The sequence below is a fragment of the Erithacus rubecula genome (assembly GCF_903797595.1).
Source record: "Erithacus rubecula genome assembly, chromosome: 3".
Lineage (NCBI taxonomy): Eukaryota > Metazoa > Chordata > Aves > Passeriformes > Muscicapidae > Erithacus > Erithacus rubecula.
Window position 1 is genome coordinate 104,294,625 of NC_136689.1, and position 22,283 is coordinate 104,316,907.

At 39.6% G+C, this 22,283-nt stretch overlaps 1 protein-coding gene across 2 annotated transcripts in view; it reads right to left on the reverse strand.

Moving 5' to 3' along the window:
• Positions 1-22,283, reverse strand: part of CDH2 (cadherin 2) — a 112,780-nt gene that overhangs the window by 13,042 nt on the left and 77,455 nt on the right. For both annotated transcript variants that reach the window (XM_079302104.1, XM_079302105.1), the window contains 11 exons: positions 21,796-21,942; positions 20,596-20,751; positions 19,209-19,353; positions 17,982-18,154; positions 13,033-13,170; positions 12,494-12,679; positions 10,401-10,657; positions 8,982-9,124; positions 7,555-7,788; positions 7,002-7,235; positions 5,640-5,779 (listed from right to left, as the gene is read on the reverse strand). In XM_079302104.1, coding sequence (XP_079158230.1) covers positions 5,640-5,779; positions 7,002-7,235; positions 7,555-7,788; positions 8,982-9,124; positions 10,401-10,657; positions 12,494-12,679; positions 13,033-13,170; positions 17,982-18,154; positions 19,209-19,353; positions 20,596-20,751; positions 21,796-21,942 — 1,953 coding nt within the window. The remainder of the gene's footprint in view (positions 1-5,639; positions 5,780-7,001; positions 7,236-7,554; positions 7,789-8,981; positions 9,125-10,400; positions 10,658-12,493; positions 12,680-13,032; positions 13,171-17,981; positions 18,155-19,208; positions 19,354-20,595; positions 20,752-21,795; positions 21,943-22,283) is intronic.

Consider the following 22,283-nt stretch of genomic DNA (forward strand, 5'->3'; position numbering starts at 1 on the left):
ACTGTATGAGTCACTTATTCAAAAAAGTGAAGCTAATGTCTTAGTAAGCAAACACAATCCCTGAAATAACTACCTTTTAATTATAGTATTGTATATTCATGGGGAGTATCATAGCAACCTTTATTTCATTCATTATGTTTGAAATTTCAGAATATAAAACATGTTCTATTCTTAATGCAATGCAAAATGAAGGTTAAAAGCTGAGAGTAAATGATCTGATTAACACTCAGATAGGGTGGTGAAAAAAGAAAATGTAATCACATGGATTTATAAAGTTAGTGAAGTAGGTAAGGACCATTATCATGCTTATAACAGAGGTGGTAACAACACCCAGCACAGAAGATGAATTTTATCTCAAAACTGGGTATACAGAAAGTTATGAAAATAAGAAAAAAACCCCAAAACCCACACACAAAAATTTAGAAAGATTACCTAATTTTGCTTTTATCTATGCCACATAAATGCTGGAACACAGCTACCCTTTCATAAAGGAGCAATTTCTGTTTAGAATTTAGATCCTGCATTCATAACAAAAACCCATTCATCTTCTATTTTTAATGCGATTAACATCATTAAAATAAATGCTACTATTTTCTCTTTTTACCTAAATACGTAAAAAATATGACAAAGAGCAAGGTGTTGACTAATGTAAAAAAAAAAAAAAACAACAAAAAAAAAACCAATGATGTAGGAAGGACCATGAAGACTCCTCAGCAAGAAAACTGCTTTGAATAATAGTAATATCATCGCATTGAAATTCTTGTGCTGAAAAGATCTGAGGGCTAGATTATTCTACATGTTCAAAACAGCTCATCTGCAATACTTTAAAAGCATACCACCCACTTGCTCAGACAACTTGCTTCGAGAGGACCACCTGCATTAGAGCAACCACTACTAAAATTCAGAAAACATTATAGAAATGAACTGAAAGGAGAGAATCATCTTGTGCAATGAGATGTATACAAAGGCAATTAGATGAAAAAAAAATGTATCACAGTCATCAGGCTGACATATGCTGCACATATCCCAGTCAAGCACCCACTGCCTTGATGTAAGTCACACAAATGGCCTGAGATGTGCAATGAAAATTAGTTAGTGATGGTTATGGGCTGTGATGCGCTGTGTGTGTGAACTATGCTGCAGACACATGCTAAGTGCTTCCAGGCTCAGTCAGCAGCAGGTTTTGGTGTCTGCAACTGAGACTGGTGCCACAAGTTCAGAGCACATTGTAGCAACAAAGAATATTCACCATTTGCACCTCACACCTCCCCACTGCTAAACAACTGCAAGTTATGGATCATGAGGTCCATCAGTCATCAGGAGTGGCACTCACTACCAGTTATGTAATCTGAATTTTCTGTTCCAGAATATAACAAACTGTACTGCTCCCCACCCCCAAGAGTTTAAGATTCAGATACAATTTTAAGAAAACAAAAACGAAATACTGAGCTTTAACAAAAAACAAACTAAATCAAACAAACAAAGCAAAAAGCCAAAAGACAAACACAAAAAAACCCCAACACTTCTCCCTTTCCCGAACCAGTCCCACTGACTTCTGGAGAGTGATGCTGACTCAAACCCTCTAATGGCCCATCTTCTCTAAGTCAGGTAGCTAAAGTGTTAAGAGTACAAAATAGTAAACAGAATCCTGAGAAGAATCCAAAGCTTTCTATCTGGAATACCTCTGCTTTCTCTGATTGCTCCCTTATCCCCAGATTCTGCTAATACAGTCCTTGTTCACAAAACCCAGAAAGCTGCTGCCTGGAAGGACAGGAGTATTCTAAACCTACTGGAGTCTGTTTTTCAGCCTGCTCTTTCTAGGTGAAAAAAGTCCAGAACATTTCCAGTGTTGACAATGCTCTTCAGAGGCGAGAAGGCTGACTTCAGTTATGACCCATAGATCAAAAGCTTTTCTGGCTTAGGGAATTCATAGCATTTTTCTCAGCTGCTGTGGAGATCACACAACCCTCATGTCAGGGTAGAAGACAACAATGAATCATTCAAGATCCTCAATTTTCTTGACAAGCATTCAGTCTGTCAGACTGAACAAAGCAGACCAAGATGGCCTCAGATGGGATTAACAGAAGACCTTCACGATGGGCTGAACTGCTCTTTTATTACAGATTTCACATCATAATTCCTTGGAATTGCTGGTGCAGGAGAAAAAAAAACAAACACACGAACAAAACCAAACAGGAATTCCAACTTGTTGCTGGCAGTTGCTATGACTCAAAGAAACTAGCTGGAATTTGAACTCATCTAATTTCTTATGGGAGACATCACCCTGACAGAATGTACAGGGAGTTTGAAAGGAACATGCTGAACATATTTTAGGAGTTTCTGGGTATGCCATGACAGCTAAGAAACCCAACTTCTATAGCTTCAAAATAAATAATTTAAATCTCTCAAATAAATAAATAATTTTATGATAAAAACCTCCAGTTTAATTTGTTTAAGGATACAGAGAGAACTAAGTACTCTCACCTACCTTAAAGCCCTAACAGTCTTATCTTCAAATAACCTAAATATCTGGGAAACATCAGGCCACAGAGGGAAAATCTTCAAGTTGTCCTTCTAGAGAAGCATGAGATTTTAAAAAGTAATTTGCTGGCTATAAATAAAAGTAATTTTACCAATTATGAAAATGTTGGAATCTGTAAAATGCTGTTTTCACTGAGAAGAACACAACGGTTTAAAATTCCCTTTTATTTCACCGCATGAGATGCACTCTGGGCTGGATGGCTCTGTTTGAGTCACCTTGTACTGCCTTCTACTGAGCTGCTGGATTCATCAATCCTCAGGATTTTAGGGATGGTGCACCATAAAAAAGTTAATACTGATGCAGAGCATTTTCCTGTAATTTGCGGATGACTTATGGATCCAAGATTGACATAAAGCAATTTTTCTTGATTTTAATAGAGCAGTGGCAGTTTTACCCTAGGAGGCCTTATTTTGAAAATACATTTTTGATGTTAGTTCTGTACTTTTTAAGAAACTTCACTTTGACACTTGCATATTTTCATTAACATTGGCAAAAATGCAAAGGTCTTTACAGCCAATACCTTTTGCCCATAATGCTCTGCACACAGCTTTGCTTATGCAGTATTTTATTAAGCCATGGTTTGCAAAAATGAGATTACTTTTTGCAGAGAGCTTGTGGAGACACTCAAAAATCTTTGCATTCTAAGTTCTTAAATCTCACATAAAATGTGTGCAAAACCAAGTAAACCCCAATGAAATATAATTCTCCCTCTTTTCCCTGGGCACAGGAGGTGAGGGGGGCCAGGAGGGAACCAAGAACAAACCTAGGAATTATTATCATCATAGTTAAGTACAAGCAGAATTTAGTTTTAAAAAAATGTCTAACCAAAATAAAGTAAAATAAACTCCCTGAAAAGCAAGATGAAACTTATTTACATTATCATTGTAGACCAAAAAAAAAGTTGAAAAGTTCATGCTCTCTCTTCATCCATTCTTCATAGGAATAAATTCCTACATTTGAAGCTATGGGAGAACCTACCCCCATGCCTGCTAGTGGTATGTAACTGGCTACAGTAGAAGTGGTCGTAAAAGAGTGCTATACTTTGTATGAGCTGCACTTTTCTGGACATGTTTTCTACATTAAGAGTGTGCAAGGGTGTTTTAGATCCCCAAAGACTGGCCTGCTGTCAATGGATCAAAAAAGGGATCCGTGTACCTGAACAGAGTAGCTGCAGTGAAGATAACTAAATTGCAGCAGTGGCTGCAAAATTCATCTTTAGAAAGTAAGAAGGAGGTTTGTGGCTAACAATCTTTCAATCTTTGGTAAAGCGCTTAAAATTCTCTAGTCTAGATGCTTTCTATGCCCACTGTGAGAGGAAATGGTCCTAATTTCTCATTTCTCACTATTTTCCTGCTGTCCACCCATTGGCAGTTCTCCTCTCCCTGTGTGCAGCACGTTTATCCAATGCTGGTGAAAGGCTGTGATTATGGATGGTTTACATTGCACTAACCTCTGCAGCACTCACAGGATGCTTCCTCCTGCCACACCACCCTCACTGCATCCCTGTCAAACACAGCACTGCCAGCTGGAGAGGAGTGACTGCAGAACCATTCCCATTTTACTCTCACTGTACTCAGGTACAATGCTTAACACTCCTGCTCTGCAGCACAATCCCTCCCCACACCACCCTACCATCACCTATGCCTTCCCAATGGACAGCACTCAGAGAACCTAACTCACCCTGTCCTAAGGGCTGCATGGACAGCCATTAAAAATCAAAGACCGTGACAATTTCTAAACAGATCCACCAGAGAATTCTGGAAGATCAAGAGCTCTTAATCCCATGTGAGAACTGAAAAATTACTTCTCACAGGACTGAGTTTTCCTAATTTTCTTCTAAGAATGTAAAACTGTAAAGATTGTAAGATTGCAAAAATCTTCCTTGTACAATAACAGATGCACAAACCGGATGCAGTTCTTGTCCTCAAACTACGTATAAACAACTGGAATACATGCATAGACTCAAAGGGTTATTCTCACTTTATTTAACATAAGCATTTCTCCAAAACTGCATAAACTGAAGTTTCCTTTGAAAACTGCCTAAGAAGAACATTATGCAGAAAAGCAAGGAAGTAGAAACAGTACTTGGGGAAATGCAGGAAGCATGGAAATTACTAAGGGGAACACAAATTTCAGACAAACAAACAAACGAGCAGAAGGAAACTATAAAAGTCTGTACCAGTGAAGGGAGACACTTTTCAGATAACTCAAGTGCCAGATGACTGAGACTGGGGATGTGTGGAAGAATTGCACTTAATTTTTCAAGGCTTTTAACTGGAAAATTTCTTAGACACTATTATATGCACTGTTCTCTTTGTAATTACTACACTTACTTCTACCATTAATAATGTGCATAAATCTGCTGTTTGTCATGTTCATAAAGCACTTAATAAACGTCCTCTGAAGGAAGGAAATCACACTGCTTGAAAATCCACTAACTTGGAGAGAGAGGGGGGAAGAAGAAGCTATTCTTAGCATATACACATCACTCCTAGTCCTCAGACATATCAGCACTAGTTCAACCAGAGGTGACATAAGAGTAAATGCATATGGCATCTGCCTGGGAAGGTATTTGAATAAACACAGATGTGCCCTGACAGCTACTTGAAACCTAAATGCTTTCCAAGCTTGAAATCCCAGTGGTGGCTAATCTGTCAATAACCAAGATTACTGTATATCTAGAAAGACATGCACCCACCACCAAGAAAGGGTTATATTTGGTTTAGATGATATTAGGTACCCTGCACTCATGTTGCTGTACAACAAGTTCCTGGACAAGGAGTGAGGAAAGTTTACAGACAGCAATGAGAGTGGATGTTAACTTTCATTTAAATGCAACAGCTTTAGCTGGAATCTGGTCAGAATGCTTTTACTGCAAGAGGACAAGATACTGTTTTCACACCTCATCCAAATGGCAAGCAATTGGTATATCTGCAACAGCAAAAAAACAAAATGAAAAAGCAAAGTTCTATTTAAAGTTATTGCCTTCAGTATTTAATGTAAAAATCAGCTACCTACCGGAGTGTCTCAATGTAAACGAAATGAAGTGCAGGGAGAAGTGCACATCTATACATAAAACCCATTAACCTCTCCTCACCTGATCTTCTTCTCCACCCCCTTCTTCATCGTATTTCAGAATGTTGTCCCTCACATCATCTTCAGGATCAATCAAGAGCTGCTTTGCCTGACGCTCTTTATCACGGCGTTTCATCCAGACCACGAACATTAAAACTAAAACTGGAATGCAAAAACAGAAGAGATAAAACCATGTCGTGATTCTGAAATATAGCCACAGAAAATTGTAGAAATTTAATGTCAAGATTTAAAAAAAGAAGCAAAAAGCAATGAAGTTGGATTTGACTGCTCTGGATAAGGTACAGAGTTTTTTAAATTAAAACTCTGACAAATGGCAGCTTAAGCACAAGATGTTTAACTCAGATCACTACAGGTAATTTGGTTAGGAAATCTATCACATATTCAAGGTTGCAAGTAACAAGTCCATTCCACATCTGCAAAATAAACTTGTCATGAATTAAGAAAGACTATGCTTCATAAACCACTATATTCAGGAAGAAATCTCTCCTTCAATAAGGCTCAGTTAGTTTCATACCTAGCATTTAGAAAGTATCAAGAAAGTAAATGCACTGCTGCTTGTGTAGAATCATGTGCTCCGCCAGGCTCAATTTTTTTCATTTTTATTACTCCTTTCCATAATTTTCTATGTTCTAGATGGGTGCATAGTGTACTATGACCAGGCTAATCTCTCCCTTGTGCTCCACCACCATAGGCAATCAGTTAACTCTAATGTGTAGTAGAACTAGCATCTAATTTACTACACTGGACAGACATGTCCTCATGATTTTTAGTCATTTCCCTTACTCAATGCACTTCACACAAAATAAAATACTGGTACAGCTTCATGCAGTACTTAAACAGGCACACCACTGCCACATCTGCCTTTCTTGTCAGGCTTTACGTGAAGGGCTGTGATGTGTCACTTTCCAACAGTAATTCCTGCTTGTATTTATCTGAAGCACAGTAGTAGTAACATCAGAGCACTCCTTAGAAGCACTGTTACCAGCTATGGGTGGCACCAAATCACACAATACTGGCAGCACAAGAGAGATTAAGATGCCTGGGGACTAATCACATCTCCAACCTGGCTACTCACTGATGTAACCTTACAAGTATCCATGGGTATTAATGGAAAATCTCTTTCACAAACCCACTGCAGGACTTGACTGCCAAACAGGTGCTAGCTGTACTCTGTCCAGCTCCAAATCCTGTACTGTCAGAAGTTTTCATACTTGTCCAAAACACTGAACCATGCAGCAATAATTCCTGGACCTGAGCCTGTAATAACTCCCCTGTCTTTGTTAAGATACCTGATACTATAATGTAACATTGTACTTCCAAAGCAAGAGTAAAGGAGTCAGAATTAAGAGAGCAATCTACTCACTGAGCAAGATGATGATACAAAGCAGAATTGCAATGATGGCACCAGTGCCCAGCCCTGCACCAACAATCCGGTCAACATCAGTGCAGTCTCCATTTAAGTCACACTGGCAGACTTTCACCTTCAGCAAGGAAGTGCTGGATGCATGTGGATTTCCAGAATCTGTAATTACTATGGGCACATCGTAGATCCCAGCCTCCAGGAACCGGATTCTTAAGGAGAGCTGGGCGTGGTCGCCTGTGTGTGAAAATAAGGTTCTGGTTAAAAAGCAATATATTGCTCACAAGGGATTAAAACAGTGTTGGCAAAAATAGCTCATGTTTGAGCTCAGCATTAACTTCTTGCTCAAACTGCAATGTGACACTCAGGGTAACAGAATTCCTGACTGCTGTGACCACCTTTTCTTTCTTAAAATTTCTTGTTCTCTGGGGAACTTACACTAAGGTGATTTCTGGTTTGTATTAACCAAATTCATGTATGTTGCGAAATAATACCAAAGAGAAGACATCTGCAAAAGTTTCTTTAAAACTATGAAGATTTCCATAATGTTAATTACCACTAATTCGAACAATGGTCCAATTCCTCTTAATACTGGCAGGTGTGTCAGGCAGCTCAAAGGCAAACGGGCCTGCATTTGGATCTATGTCAGGGTCTACAGCAGTGATGTTAATAGCATTAGGCTGCAGTGTTTCACAAGTTGTGGCTTCTTTTGGATGCACTTGGGGGGCATTGTCATTGATGTCCAGCAGGTATATCTGAAGTGTGCCAGTTCCACTCATTGGGGGTATTCCTAAAAGAAAAGGAAATAGCATTAAGCCTGTTTCCAGTTGCAAAGTTATTTAAATGAAGCTGCATCAACATTTTTTTTTACCTTGTAAATATGTTTGCCTCAGTTTTGGGATTTTGTCTTTTACAAAACCAATCTAACACTGTCACTGCTCCTAGCAATTCTTATGTAGTCTGTTCTCAGAAAAATGGCCCTACTCAGCACAATTCAGCAAATAACTGCAGATCCATAGATCAGGGACTCATTCACTTCACTGACCAGACAGACAGTTAATCTCCAGAGATGGTCCACATCAAAGGCTTCTAAGAAGACGGTACAAAATTGAGATGGTTTGTCCTCTGGACAAATTATTTCCTAACTTTGAAGGCTTAAGACCACCCTTTACCATAAATGTGCTATTTAAATTCTTTCTAATACTGACTTTCAGCATGCTATTTCTAGACATTCCTGCTATCCACATTGAATGTGTGATGCTTCCATAAACCTTGCTGTAATCACACATTGATGTGATCATTTGGCACTGAATTTTTCAGTGTAACTACCAATGGTCTGCATTCCACCTCCCATAATCTTGCAGTTCTTTTTTCTCCAGAACAGAGCCAAAGTATAGAAACAATTGATCTAGCTTCCAGTTCAGAAAATTTTACCACATTTTTCCAAGGCAAACAGTCCCAGTGTTTCAGTTTTCCCTTCTAATGTGAGAATGTTCCTAACTGTGCCTGTCCATCTTTCTGCTATCAGCTATGAACAGTGCAGCACTCCAGCTGAAATCAAAGGACTCATTTCTGAGCAGTGTTAATTGTCACTAACAAACTGACAACAAAAAGATACTTTTCCCTCTGCACTGCTGCAGCCTGAATGTGGGAAAATACAAAGCCCCTCCAATGACACATTACTCCCCATAAAGCACACTCATGCTGTGCATTGACTCAACCTACCACACTCCCATGCAGGGTTTTTTTCAATTTTCTGTCACTCAACTAGTGTAACTAAGACAGTCTTTTTCTACCAAGTCAGAGAATTATTTTTCAGCCATTTCCCAAGTAGCTGGGAAATTATACAGAGTCTGATAGTAATACAGATTTCCAATGGGATGTATTCTAAGCATATCCTGTTTTCTGCCCTAGTAAAACTGAATGCCATTCAATCACAAAGAAGAAAAGCTTTCTGAAAAAACACCCGGTATTGATACATACCATTATCAGAAGCAAGAAATGTTGCATTATACATATTGTTTTGCACATATATTGACTCTCTATCCAAAACAGCTGTAGTAGTTATTTGTCCATTAACCGGGTCAATTTTCAGCCAGTTTGCAGGATCTGAAAGTTTTGAGTACCTGTATATTTAAACATAAGTCGTGTTATTTATCCGCCAACAAAAATATTGACAACAAAGACAGTATTAGTATTTTAATTTGCATTCTGAACACGTTTTTGGAATTTGAAGACAGCATTTTACAAATTTATATTTATCAAGCCATGTCAAGTAAATTTCTTGGAAATACATATTAAACCCAGTCCTGGATTTCGATTTTTGAAGTGCCTTGTCCTGTAAGTTATCCTTTAATTGGAGGAAACCATATAATTACCGTACACCATATTACATAACATTAATACTCAGACTCAATTAAAATATTCAGTCAGGATCCTTCTTGGTTTTTCTACCCCTACAGAGCTATTCATACTAATTTTCATCTTGTCAGCGTGCTGAGAGCAGGAGACAGGTAAAAATGGAGTGTTAGTTGCACTAACTCACATTGCTCTAGCACTTCAATATCACTTCATTCTCAGAGGCTCTGTTTTTGCTGCATGTTTCTCATCTTAATTTGAAAGAGAAGTCTCTTTCAAAACCATTCTTCTATCTGATAAATTTTCCCTTTGACATTAATCAAGTGCAAGCTGTCTTAGTAACAAAGTCCTCATGCTGTCACTTCTACGATGGTTCTGTCCAGAAATGAGCAAAGTATCACAAAAGCTAACCAAAAATCAAGAGAAAATAAAATCACAATAATCTTGATTTTGGAAGGAAAGACAATGCTCTGGAGTTTCTTCTACGTGAGCTTAAAAAAAAAAAAAGCTGGACAAGGTGCATCCTGATCCATGGGCAGTCACAGCCTCAGCTTTGCACATAATGACCATGGTCTTATATGAGGCATACTCATGTAGCAAAGTTTTAGATATAAGAAAAATTATGATTAAATTATGATCATAGCTATCAGTACAAAAGTTCATAGGAGGTAACAACACCACTTTGCGTTGCTGGAGAAAAAAATTAAAATAAAACCCTTCAGATTTCATCAACAATCTTATTTTGTTGCCATCTGAAAACTACTGGTGAATTTTAATTGCAAATGATCTACACAGAAGCATGCTCTGACTGAATTTGCTGGGACAGAACATATACTTTACCAGAGATGCATAACTGCATTCGCTCTCCATGAAACGGGACTTAGGATGAGAAGATGACCCAGTTTACAGTGGCCAGTTCACCTTCTCTACAGCCAAAAATCCCTGCACAAAACCCACAGGATATGCTGGGATAGCTGCATGCAAGTCATTTCACATGTCATCTCTCTGCTCCCCACACAGATGTTGCAAAAATGCTTTACAGACCTTAGAGACGTCTGCTGCATGTAGCGATCTGGGTCCTGAGCGGTGAAAGTTGTCAGCATGCTACCAGCCATCAGCCCTTCTTCCTGACGCACCAGCTTGGGGTTTGGGACAAAGTAGGGGCTCTCATTCACATCAATGACCGTGATGGACACGGTTGCTGTTGACTGAGGAGGATGCTGAATCCCCTTAGCCAAAGGCACTTGATTTTCCGCAGCTACGGTAAGCACAAACATCCTGTTGGTCTCGAAGTCAATAGACTGTGGAGAGCAAAGAGCAGGAAGTGTTAATGTTTACTCACAGTAGCAATGGACACAAAATAACATTTTAGATGCAAAGCATGTTTTTGAAGATTATTTTGTACAGCTTTTCTCAAAAATGAGCATGGAGTCTGAAGAAAGCACAATATTGTCACCTCAACACAAGCCCATGTGCTGGGGTTTTGCTTAGCAGCAACAGCAGCAGTTTTGAAGTCAGAAGAGCTAGAAACCTTGTCATTCCTGGATTTAACCTACTGCCATTAGAGACAAATGAGGAAACAGTTTAACCACAAAACGATGTAGAAGCTCCCAGCCTTGTGCAAGGCACTCACATGTGCCTCCTGATGATCTCTCCTGGGGACAGAAAACTGCCTCTTTCGTTAGAAGGACGAAAGTTTCCTTCAAATAAATCCATGACTATAGCTATTCCCATAGATCAGAAATTCTCATGCCCTCAACATCTCACTAGAAAGACTCTTGGTAATCTCAGCCTACCTCATTTCTGATACACCTACAGCTTCCACTTTCCCAGTGAAGACAACCTTCAGTCTGGAGATTTCCCCCACTGAGCCAGAAGTCCAATTTAAGGAGAAGTAAAAACAGTGCAAATCTAGAGTTCCTGTGTCATGCTGCACAGGGTTGAGGCAATCCTGGAGATAGGATCTGCCTTTGTACTATGCACTGTACTACTCACCCAGATCCCAGACTAGAAAACCCTGTACCTTACTGGGGCAGCTGGCATGTGACAATATGAAGTAAGTGACAAGAGACAATTTAATCTTCATTACAGGTTGACAGATCAGCTCATTGCACTGCCAATAAAAACTGTAGGCAAGTTTCCAACTCTTCCCATGTCTGGGCACTTAAAGGAGTGCTAAAAAGCACAGACACTCACATAATTCTTCCTGGAAGACTGCAATGCAACAATTGGTACCTCTGGGGAAGACCAGTTATAAACCAGAGACAGTTCTTAAAAAAACGTGGTGTGAATTACTATTAATGCTCTATGTAGGTTGTCTCTTTCTGTCACCTAGATACTGGGAGGGTTAAAAACAAACAAAATGAAATGAAACGAAATGAAATGAAAAAAAAAACAAAAACAAAAAAGAAAAAAAAAAAGAAAAAGTGAATTTTTTAATTTCTAAATGGGATCACTGGCATCGCACATTTGACTTTCAAATGGAACCAGAGCAGGCCAAACTCAGAGATGAGACATTTATCAGAGCATCATGAGGAAAGGTGGCTACTGCCTAGCAGGTTTAATTATAGAACCCCATTGTTATTATCACTTGAAATAAGTCATCCCTAAACACAGAGCTGTGTTGGCTGGAGAATGAAGATAGACAGGTTATTCCGTAAAAGGTATTTAAATGAGGTTTTAAAAATAGCCAGTCTTTAAATGTCTCTTGTAGAAGTGCCCTCCCACCTATCATTTTTTCATCTCTGATTGTGCTTTGACTGCCTATATCTGTTCCTTAATGGAACATCTTGACATAAAATGTGCAGACAACACGTATGATTACTAATTGAGGAGGTAGGAAGTTGTTCCTTTAGACTAGCAAAAAATACTAAGCAGACACTTTTTCACAGAGCGATTTCTAACTTTCAGCTTATAAAGACTCAAGATTTGTAATTTCTAGTAACCTAGCCTGATTTGTAGAACTGAGAATACTATTGATAGCATAAACAAGGTAACATTTGAAGAGATAGATTTCCGGATTCCACAAGAAAGGGAGCATCCATTTTATTCCAGATTCTGGCCTCAGGAATTCGCATTTCCCGCCATTCAGTGCTTCCCCCACGCCTGCTGGCCTCAGGAAGGCGAGCGTGCCTCACCTTGACGACAGTGACGAGCCCATCGTTGCTGTTGGGGTCGGTGAGGATGGTGAAGTGTCCCGCCGGGTCCCCGCCCGTCAGCCGGTACAGGGCGTTCCAGGCCGGCGTGTGCGGCTGGTCCTTATCTGTCACCGTCAGGTTGGCCACGATCACATCCATCCTGTTCTCCGGCACTTCCCCGTAGAACTGCAAAAACCACGGGAACGCTTCACCTCATCTGGAGGAGCATGCGAGAGCCACACAGGCTGAACACCCATCAAAGCGGGGCAGCCCATCTCCCTTCTCTGGAGCTCTCACAGTTTAGCTAATGAAGTTTACCTGAGCCCACCCAGAGAACCAATGGCTTGATTCCCTTGTCACTTTTTGCCTTTTGGTCAAAAGCACAGCACTGTATGTGTATATTCTGCACGTATTTTGATTCTGCCTGTCAATATGGTATTTTGTAAGTAATAAATATTTACTGTCTGTGCATATAATGAGAGAAACAGAGAAGGGTTATAAATATGCACATCCTTCAGTACCTCCTATGCTGTACTTACAGTCATGGCAGTGAACTCTGGAGGGTTGTCATTGACATCTGTCACAGCGATGACAGCAGTTGCTGTGTTTGAAAGACCATATGTTGGGTTTCCTTCCATGTCCGTAGCTTGAATTATTAATGTATATTGTTGTACTTTCTAAAACACAAAGTGACAACATAAGTTTTAGACAAAACTAACATCACCATCGGACAGCAGGTGTTCCCAAAATTGCACTCTGCTAAGTGATGAAGCCTATTACACAGTTTATTTGAGTTAGCATCACCCAAAATGACAGGAGCAAAGTTTGTACTACAGGAACAAAGCAGCAGGTTGCTTATACTGAACTACTGTTTGACTTTCTTCAAAGACCATTAAGGTAAGGACAGGCTGGCTGCTTCCTACTCTAATAAATCAAACCACTTTAGACAGTTAATGCATGATCACAGGTTTAATAATGCTTTTCTAATGGCGAAATGAGAACCAGAGTGCATTTTATACTAAAACAGGGAAAGTCCTCAAAAGCATTTGAGAGCACTGAGCCAAGGTAGGTTTGTCGGCCAAACGGCCACAACTGCCAAGGTTTTGTTTCAGCCAAGCCCGAGTATAAAACTGCTGCTTCAACTTCTTGTGATCTCTATGGAAACCAAAGATGTCAGGGCCAACAGAGACGAGTAAGGGCACTGGAGAAAGGGGGAGGGAAGCACCAAACGGGCTATTTCCATAAATGTTAAACTCTCCAGCTGAGTGTGGCAGCCAAGGGCCCCTCTCCCCCACTGCTGCTAACGGCCCTGGAGCTGGGCACTCGCTCCCCCCTGACTGCTGGAGTGGGGCCAGGGTCCCCGAGACCAGAAACGCCTGGAGGAGACCTGACCTCAGCCTGGTGAGCTGCTTAAAACAACATCGACAAGGTTTATTAAAAAAGAAAAAAAAGAAAAATCACAAAGATGTTTTCTGCATAGAATTGCTGAGAAGTTTATTTTAACTCATTGCTCTCAAATACTGCGCACGTTCCTTCATTTATGAGTTCATCGTCCTTCCCTGGAAAGAAGTCCTACCATTCAGTTCTTCCAAAGAGAGGACACAAACATAAGGAGCTGGTATTATTTTAAACAGTACTTTCACAAATGGTTTACTAACACTGGCAAAAACCTTCTGGCAAAATAAAAATATTTCAAGAAGAGCCCAGTTTTATGTTTTGGGGTTTTTTTTCCCACTTGGTACTTTATTTTCTTTGTCTTGAGAGTGCAGTATATATTAGATTACTTCTCATGGAAAAAATTTATAGAATCATGAAAAATGGTGAATTGGAATGGTGAATCTCTCAGGATCAGAGAACTCAACTCCTGACCCTTTGCAGGACACCCCTAGAATCACACCATTTACAGAAAAGGAATTACAAGTATTGATACAAAAAATGAGCAAGGATAATTCCACTGATAGTATTTAGCTTTCTTTCAAACTTTGGCCAGACAGTACGACAGACAGGAGAGGTTTAACAGTTTGCACATTTCCAAGCAGCAACCATGAGTCACAGAATAGAAAGTTTTTAAAATAAGCTCTATAGATCTTTATCTCCCACTGAAGATAATGATTTATGCTTATGCCCTCTTTCACACAGAAACACTTACAAGACACCCCAAAAGTGTACTGCTATATATGCATCCCACTATTCTTTAAAAAAGCAAGACTAGTATTAAGTCTACAGAAATGCAGTATGTATGTTTAATAATGCATATATATGTATAAAAATTCTGGTTTGGAAAATATACTTGCAAACTGACCTTCAAAAGACTTTAAACATCCTAAAGGCTTCCTTCATGACACCAATAAGAGCAGCAGTCATGAGGGAATCAAAGAAATGCTTTTACCACTTTCATCCAGGAAAAAAATAATAGTTTACTTACTGTGAAGCAATAAAGTCTAAAGCAGTATTGAAGCAAATCACACTGCCATATGATTCTATGTTATTGAAACAGCAGGTGCTTCTGATTCATCTGGGTCTTAACACATTGATCCCAAGAAGCAAATTTCATTAAGGAAACTCCATTATTATTACACAGAGACTCAGCTTCCTTACAATTGTCTTACTTAATTCCAACAGAATGGGCACACTGAAAACTTCCCCAGAAAGTGCCCCAAAAGACAGCATATCAGTGTTCTTGTTTAGCTCCTTGTTATTTTTCCCTCTTCCCAGCACTCACATAAAGCAGATCAACTGCTGAGAGTGAAATTTCAGAAATCAACAAGCACACAACTTTCCAAGCATGGAGAAATTGGGGGAGGTGAAAGAGGGTCTCCTCTTTGTACTGTGGTTTGAGAGGCAGCCAGGAATAAGCAGTGGAGCATGTGTCAGCAGCCTGCACAGAGACTTAACAGCAACACGTCCAAAAGAGAACTGGCAGCTTCAAGAAAGAACGCAGACCTCATCAGTTCACATCTTTCCACTTCAACACAGGCCAAATAAAGGAGCACTTCACTGAATTAACCTCACGTGAGGCAGGAATGTCAGTGTGTAAATTTAAGTACCCTGCCTGGCTTCTTCAGCACCTCCAGCAGTAAGGCAGATGTTTTAATGCTGAAGTGAATTCCACAGCAATAACGGAAGAAATAAGAGCAGCTGGATCTCATGAAGCAGCATCTTTTGAGATAACAAATGAAAGATTTCTTCTGCCTTAAGCTGAGTTTCCTTACCTAAGCAAATCTCCTCCTGTGCATGTTAGCAGAGACAATGCATTGTGCATGTTAATCTAAAATACCAGCAGATGAGGAATGCTATCAGAGGAATCACTTTTTTTTTTAAATGCCTACAACACTTATGCTCCCATTAAAAATGTGTCACATTATTTAAGAATTTAAAATTCTGTCTAGTACTTTATGACTTTAATTAGAGCTTTATAAAGGGAGGTGCAGAAAAGAGTGAAAAGGCAGAAGCAGGCAGACCAGCTGGGGTATATGGACCACAAGGCACTCCCCAGCCCACTGTCAGAAGATGATTCAGCTATGGCCCTTTAGACTCCCAGACATTTTAATTTGATCGACTTCCAAAAATGACTCAGGAAATGGAGGAAGCAAAGCTTGGGAAGGAAACCATTTTATCTCATATTAATCTAATTTAATATTTGAATGATTTAATGTTAATCATTAATATCTAACAAGTTCAAGAAATGTTTATATATACCCATTTGGGTATTAGCAGAGTGATCCATCAGGAAAAATGATGGTGAATGACAAGGCTTTTCCAATTGTTAATGTGGGGGTCTAGGTTCCACAGGCAGCTGGTTTCTTCCAAGTTAAATCCCTCCAGTATAGCTAGTCACCAACTGATAAAACCTCAAGAATTATTGCTATGTCCTTCTGAAAGTTCATCTGCCAAAGATGACCAGGGGATTTTAAAAACAAGGGCAAAGCTGCCCATCATTCTTTTAATTTAATAGGGCAATACTGTAAAGTTCAGGGTTTGCCTTTGCTCAAATCCCTTCACTTCAAAACCAACTTAAACAGAATGAATGTTAATAAAACCTCAAAAATTAATTGCAGTATCTAACAGTCTGTTTAGCTTTTCAAATCTTCTGATTGCCCCTTTCAGACTGAAATGCATCAGAATATTAATAACAAATGCAGAACTTCAGAAAGCATTTTTATTCTCCATTTTAAATAACTATAAACAAGCAGCTAAAAGATGAACATCAAATCCAGTAGTTTGGATCTAATGAGCTAAAATGAGGTTAGTAATACAGAAGTTGAAATAAGATTTATTCAGAAGAGATTTGTTTAGATTTTATAGCTTGTTTATAAAATAATGCTTATCTCTTGTGAAGTTTTCAAGTGGTTTAAAAGCACAGTTAGTGTCACATATTTGGAACTGAGAGCGAAATATTTTTATTCCCACCCTCACAGATGGGTGCATCAGAGCAGAGGATTTGGCACACTCCTTCTCCAATGGTGGGCACAGTGAAGAACTGTCTAGACAGGATGGACTTTCTCAGCATGTAGCAGTGAGCTACTGACAAACTGTTTCTTTTATCATTATTATTATTATTACATTGCTCTCCTTTAGTGTATACCTGTTTCTTAAGAGCAAACAAGTTTATGGGACAAGATCTCTTCCAAGACCCCAAAATTAGCTACATGTATGGAATATGTAGGTCCAATTTTCATCCCTAATATAATTTTCTCTCCTCTTGAATTTTTGTACTCGGGGACTAGGACAACGAGCAGTGTCAACAGGGTGAAGAAAGGGAGTAAGCTAAGATTGAGGAGGGGGAGAAATATTTCACAGCATCATGAAATTGTTCGGACTAGTAGTGACCTTAAAGATCCTCTAGGTGCAAACACCCAGCCCTGGGTAGGGACACCTCCACCTACATGAGGTTGCTCAGAATGCCATCCAACCTGGCCTTGAACACTTCCAGGGATGGGGCATTCACAGCTTCTCTGTGCAACCTGTTCCCTTGTTCACCACCCTCACAGTAAAGAATTTCTTCCTTTTATCTGATCAAAACGTACCTGCTTTCAGTTTATAATCATGTTCCCTTTCCTATCTCTATATATCCTCATTAAAAACCCCTCTCCAGGCTCTCCTGTAGGTCCCATTTAGATACTGGAAAGCAGCAATAAGGTCTCCCCTCTTCTCCAGGCTGAACAGTCCCAGCCCTCTCAGCCTATCTTCATAGGAGAGGTGCTCCAACCTTCTGATGATCTTCACATCCCTCCTCTGGACTTGCTCCAGGCAGGTCCACATATTTCCTGTGCTGAGAACCCCAGACCTGGATGCAGCACTCCAGGTGGGGTCTCACAGGAGCAGAACAGAGAATTACCTCCCCTGACCTGCTGGTTATGCATCCCTGGGTATGAGTGCCTGCAGGTGCACATTCAGCTCTTGCCCAGCCTCTCACCACCCACAGCCCAGGCCCTGCATCTTCCCCATACCAAGTGCAACCAGCCCGTGGCATTAAGACTTGCCCTACCTCTCTGTCAAGCCCAGCTGCTACAGTGATAATGTCGCCAGTTTCGTTGTTGATTGTAAACATGTTTGGAGAGGGGCTGCTCGGGGCCTGTGACAAGATTCTGTATCTCAGCATCCCATTCTGGGCGTTGGGATCATCAGCATCGATGGCAGTAACAGTCATCACGTAGGTTCCTAGCAGCAGGATAAATAATTGATGTTATATAAACAGTTTACACTCAGATTATACAAGATCACTTTACACGCAGTGGTCAAAGCACATATTTCTTTTGGTAAAATCTGCACATTCCTTCTTTACTTAAAACAAACTGGCTAAACTCAAGACTCACCAACAGAGTAATTAAAATACATAAGAGGAGATAAAAATACTCCGTGTTTATAAAAGGCTAGATTTGCTTATAACTGAGGAAGCTACATAAACAATGGAATCCTACAGTTCTGCCACAAATAACATTTCTGTAACAAGAGAACATCTCATGTTTAGATACTTATGTTATTAATTAGGCCAAAGGAAATATACTTATTGTTCAGAATTGGGGGACATACTGATAGTGACTGAAAATCAATACAAATAATAATCTTTCAAAAGTCTTTGAGATAGATCTCAAATGCCAAATAAACACTGCAAAGTTAGAAAACACATTTCTCGTGCGAACCTTTCATTTTGGATTTCTGACAAATTAAGAAAGTGGTTTCAGCCATAGCGCAAACTTTAGTCTGAGCTGATTAGAATTTTAATGAGATCTTAACAACACTTGGGTTTTCTCAAGAATTCAAATGACACTGATTTCAAATCCCAGTATCTGTAAAGCCTCTGGGAATCAGAACTAGAACTGGATCTAGTGACGTTTCGGAAGTCTCTTATACCCTGACCTGTCAACGAAATGAACATCAATGTCTATCATAAAAATAAATGTAAGAACTGTGATGTTATAAATAGGATTTTGAAAGCCATGAACCAGAAGTCATATTCTTAAAGTGTCCCCTGGTTTTAGCTCATGTACATAGCAATTTTTGCCTTTTGGAAATGAATACCAGCACGCTAAAACGTGCATTAAAAACAGGGTGAAATACCAAAATAAAATCTGAGATTTTGCTCATCACACTAAAGACACCTTTCGAATTATTACAAGGTCTGAAGGCAACCCCTTCATCACACCTTCAAAATGACACTGTAAATATGATACCTCCAAGTAATACCTCTTCCTCCCAAAAGCCCATGTATTACCTGGCTTTGATCCTTCAGGGACTGTCCCATTCCAAACCTGGTGTAAGAATTCGGGTCTATTGTCATTCATGTCAATGACATTAATAACAATGTCAATAGGATTTTCCACCTGGTTTCCATTTACATCCACTGCGTGTGCTCTCAGCTGCAAAAATCATTTAAAGTATTAGAATTTGCACAATGTACAGGTGCAAATACATTTAATAATAGTGGCAGGAAGTTTCAGGCAAGACATTTTTTGTGCAGTGTATTTTGTTATCTGCCACTACTCCTTCATACTGGCCTTTCAAATTTCCAAGTTGCTAATGGAACTGATGTTCAGACTTCCAAACTATTCCAAGTTGCAGACTTCATTCTTTGATTTGATGAAAATTATTTTAGATCATGTAATTTTGATTACTAGGATTGCTAGGGAAAAGAGCAACCTTCTGCTACAGCAGTCCTGCTGATGCCCATCATATACACACACACACACTTATGGCTACAAAACTATTAGAAAGCAGCAAGATGGCATTATTAACTCACCACTCTGGAAATGACTCATATAAATGTAAATTCCTAAGTCAGTAAATCCTGAATTGCCAATGTCAAATGCTCAGTTATGGATGCCAGAGCTGTTTCTTGAGAGAGCCTTTCACCCACACCTTTCCCCCAGACACCTCCTGCTGCGTCCTCTGCTTGGGAGCAGCACTCAAAGGGCTTCCCCAGAGCACAAGACAAGGAGTGTTTTAATCCACAGCATGCTGCAAAACTCCCTCCAGGAGCTGGGTGATTTCAGCATGCTTTCCCAAAGCACAGTAAACTCTAGGTCACAGCCTGTTCTCCCCCTCTTCCTTTAAACTTTCTTTTTCCACTGCTACTGGAATATGTGGTCTACTTCGTCAATTTCTTTAGAGGAAAGAATATAATTTTCATAAGCTGACAGGCCTAATTTACAATTCTATTAAAATGCTTAGATTTGCCCCTAAAATAAAAATTGGTACGTTATTCTTCCCATCTATTTCTCAAATTACAGCTGCTGCAATTCTAATGGCAGTCACATCCTAATTTAAGTTGCTGAATTAAAAATAAACTTTTGGAAAGTATACAATTCAGTGGAGACTGTGATCAATGGCCTCTACTTGAAAGATAAGCCCAAGTATCCATATTTCAATCTTTTAAAATTACTTTATCTAAATACATTTAATCACTGTTTACGTATGTTAATGTACTTAAGCTGCTTAAATATAGTAAGAGTTAGCCTTATTAAGTACAATAAATACAAATCTGCTACAAACTCTTCAAATCATATCTCATACAAAACTAAACGTTGGCTGCTCAAGTCATGTTTGAAGCAGATGTTCGTCTTCAATTTGATAATCTGATTTATGGTAAATTAAACTCTTACATGAAAAGAAGCAATCTGCTCCCGGTCTAGAGGCTTTGTCACAGACAGCTGTCCTGAGATGGGGTTGATGATGAAGATGCCTGTTGGAGGCTGGTCTGCTCCTGGGCCAGTCACACTGTACCGCAGCGAAAGGCTTTTATCACGATCAGACCTAATCTGTGTGTCAAAAAAGATGAAGTTTACATTAGCTGCAAACAAGCCCAGGATGGGACTGCTGCTGAGACAAGCAGCAGCTCTATTCGTTTTCTACTTGCTCCTTGCTGTACTTGCAAAAATAATTATTCTGGAATAGTACAGAGTTGGTGTAAAGTCTGAAGTTTTCAACAGCAATCTGTTAGAAACTGGTCAAAGAATATTCAGAAATGTAAAATTATCTCTGTTTATTTCTCAGAATAAAAATGATTTGTGTTAAACAAAAACAAGCAAATATTTTTACCTTAGCAGAATTGTTTAGATCTTAGAGAAAACATACACTATCATAAAATTATAAATGAAATTGAAAGTCTGGTTTGTTTTTCCCCTTCTCCTATACCTTCCCAGGCTAAAGGTACAGGCTTTCTTCCATTACAGGCCAACTCTTTAGAAACTCGCCATTTTTGATTAAAGACTGAACTTGTTTCATCTTCCAAGGAGACAACTAAAGGGCAGTGCATCTGTGAGGAGCAGCTGAATCACCAGCACACACACAGAACAGAGTGAAACTGTGTCCTATCAACTTGGGCTAATGTTCTGCCAAGATCCAACAAATTGATCATGACCAGCCAGTACCATGGCTGGAAGCCAGCCCAGAAGAGGTGCTTGGCTCCTTGTGGTGGCCACTTCTGGGCAGCAGAATCCTGTGGAACAGCTGCTGTCCTCACCCCATTAGATCCCATTTCCTTTGGTCTCCTGGTGCACTCTGCTTCCTGCTCACTCCCACACTATTTCCCAGGCAAAGAACTCCTGTGCAGGAGACTGGAGAACCCCTTAACACACTTACCACCCAAAACAAGGTCATCTTCCACCAGTACAGATGCACAGGAACAAGTTAAACCCCAGGAAATTAAGTGCATCCCAGCATGCAACGCAGAGGTCACAACAAGAAACCAGCCCCAAAGACTCTGATAAATGTCTGGATGATGAACAAGACATCATTTACACAAAATCTCTTCAAGAGCTCTCTGAGGGACACTGAAACCACACTTCTATTAACTTCCTTACCCTAACTAATTCCTGAGGAAAAGGTCCTTTGGAATTTTCTGGTAGGTTGATTGGAGGAATAACCCAGTCTCTCTTCTGCCTCTTCAGAGGGCTGCTGTGCTTGTATTGTTGCCATGGAAATATGATTTCTTCAATTTTCCTTTGGTCCTTTCCCAGGTACAATATAAAATTAAGCACATGTTAGAAGGAGAATTACTAGCAGCCATTATAAAGTAGCTCAGGTACAATTACATAATTGACTGAAAGGCTGTCGCTCCTGTGTTCATTGAACTGTTTTATTTGCATTCACAGTGCAGTTTGAAAATAACCAATATCATTTACAACCGCGCTGCAAAATTGTAAGAACTCTTTTTTCCTTACTAAACTAGGAAGAGAAAGGGAATTATAAACCATTTGTAACATGGCACTACTGTGTAAACTCTCTGGCACTCTCTGAGAAGTAGTTAATATTTTGCAGAATTTAATAGTATACCTTTATGTATTTCTCA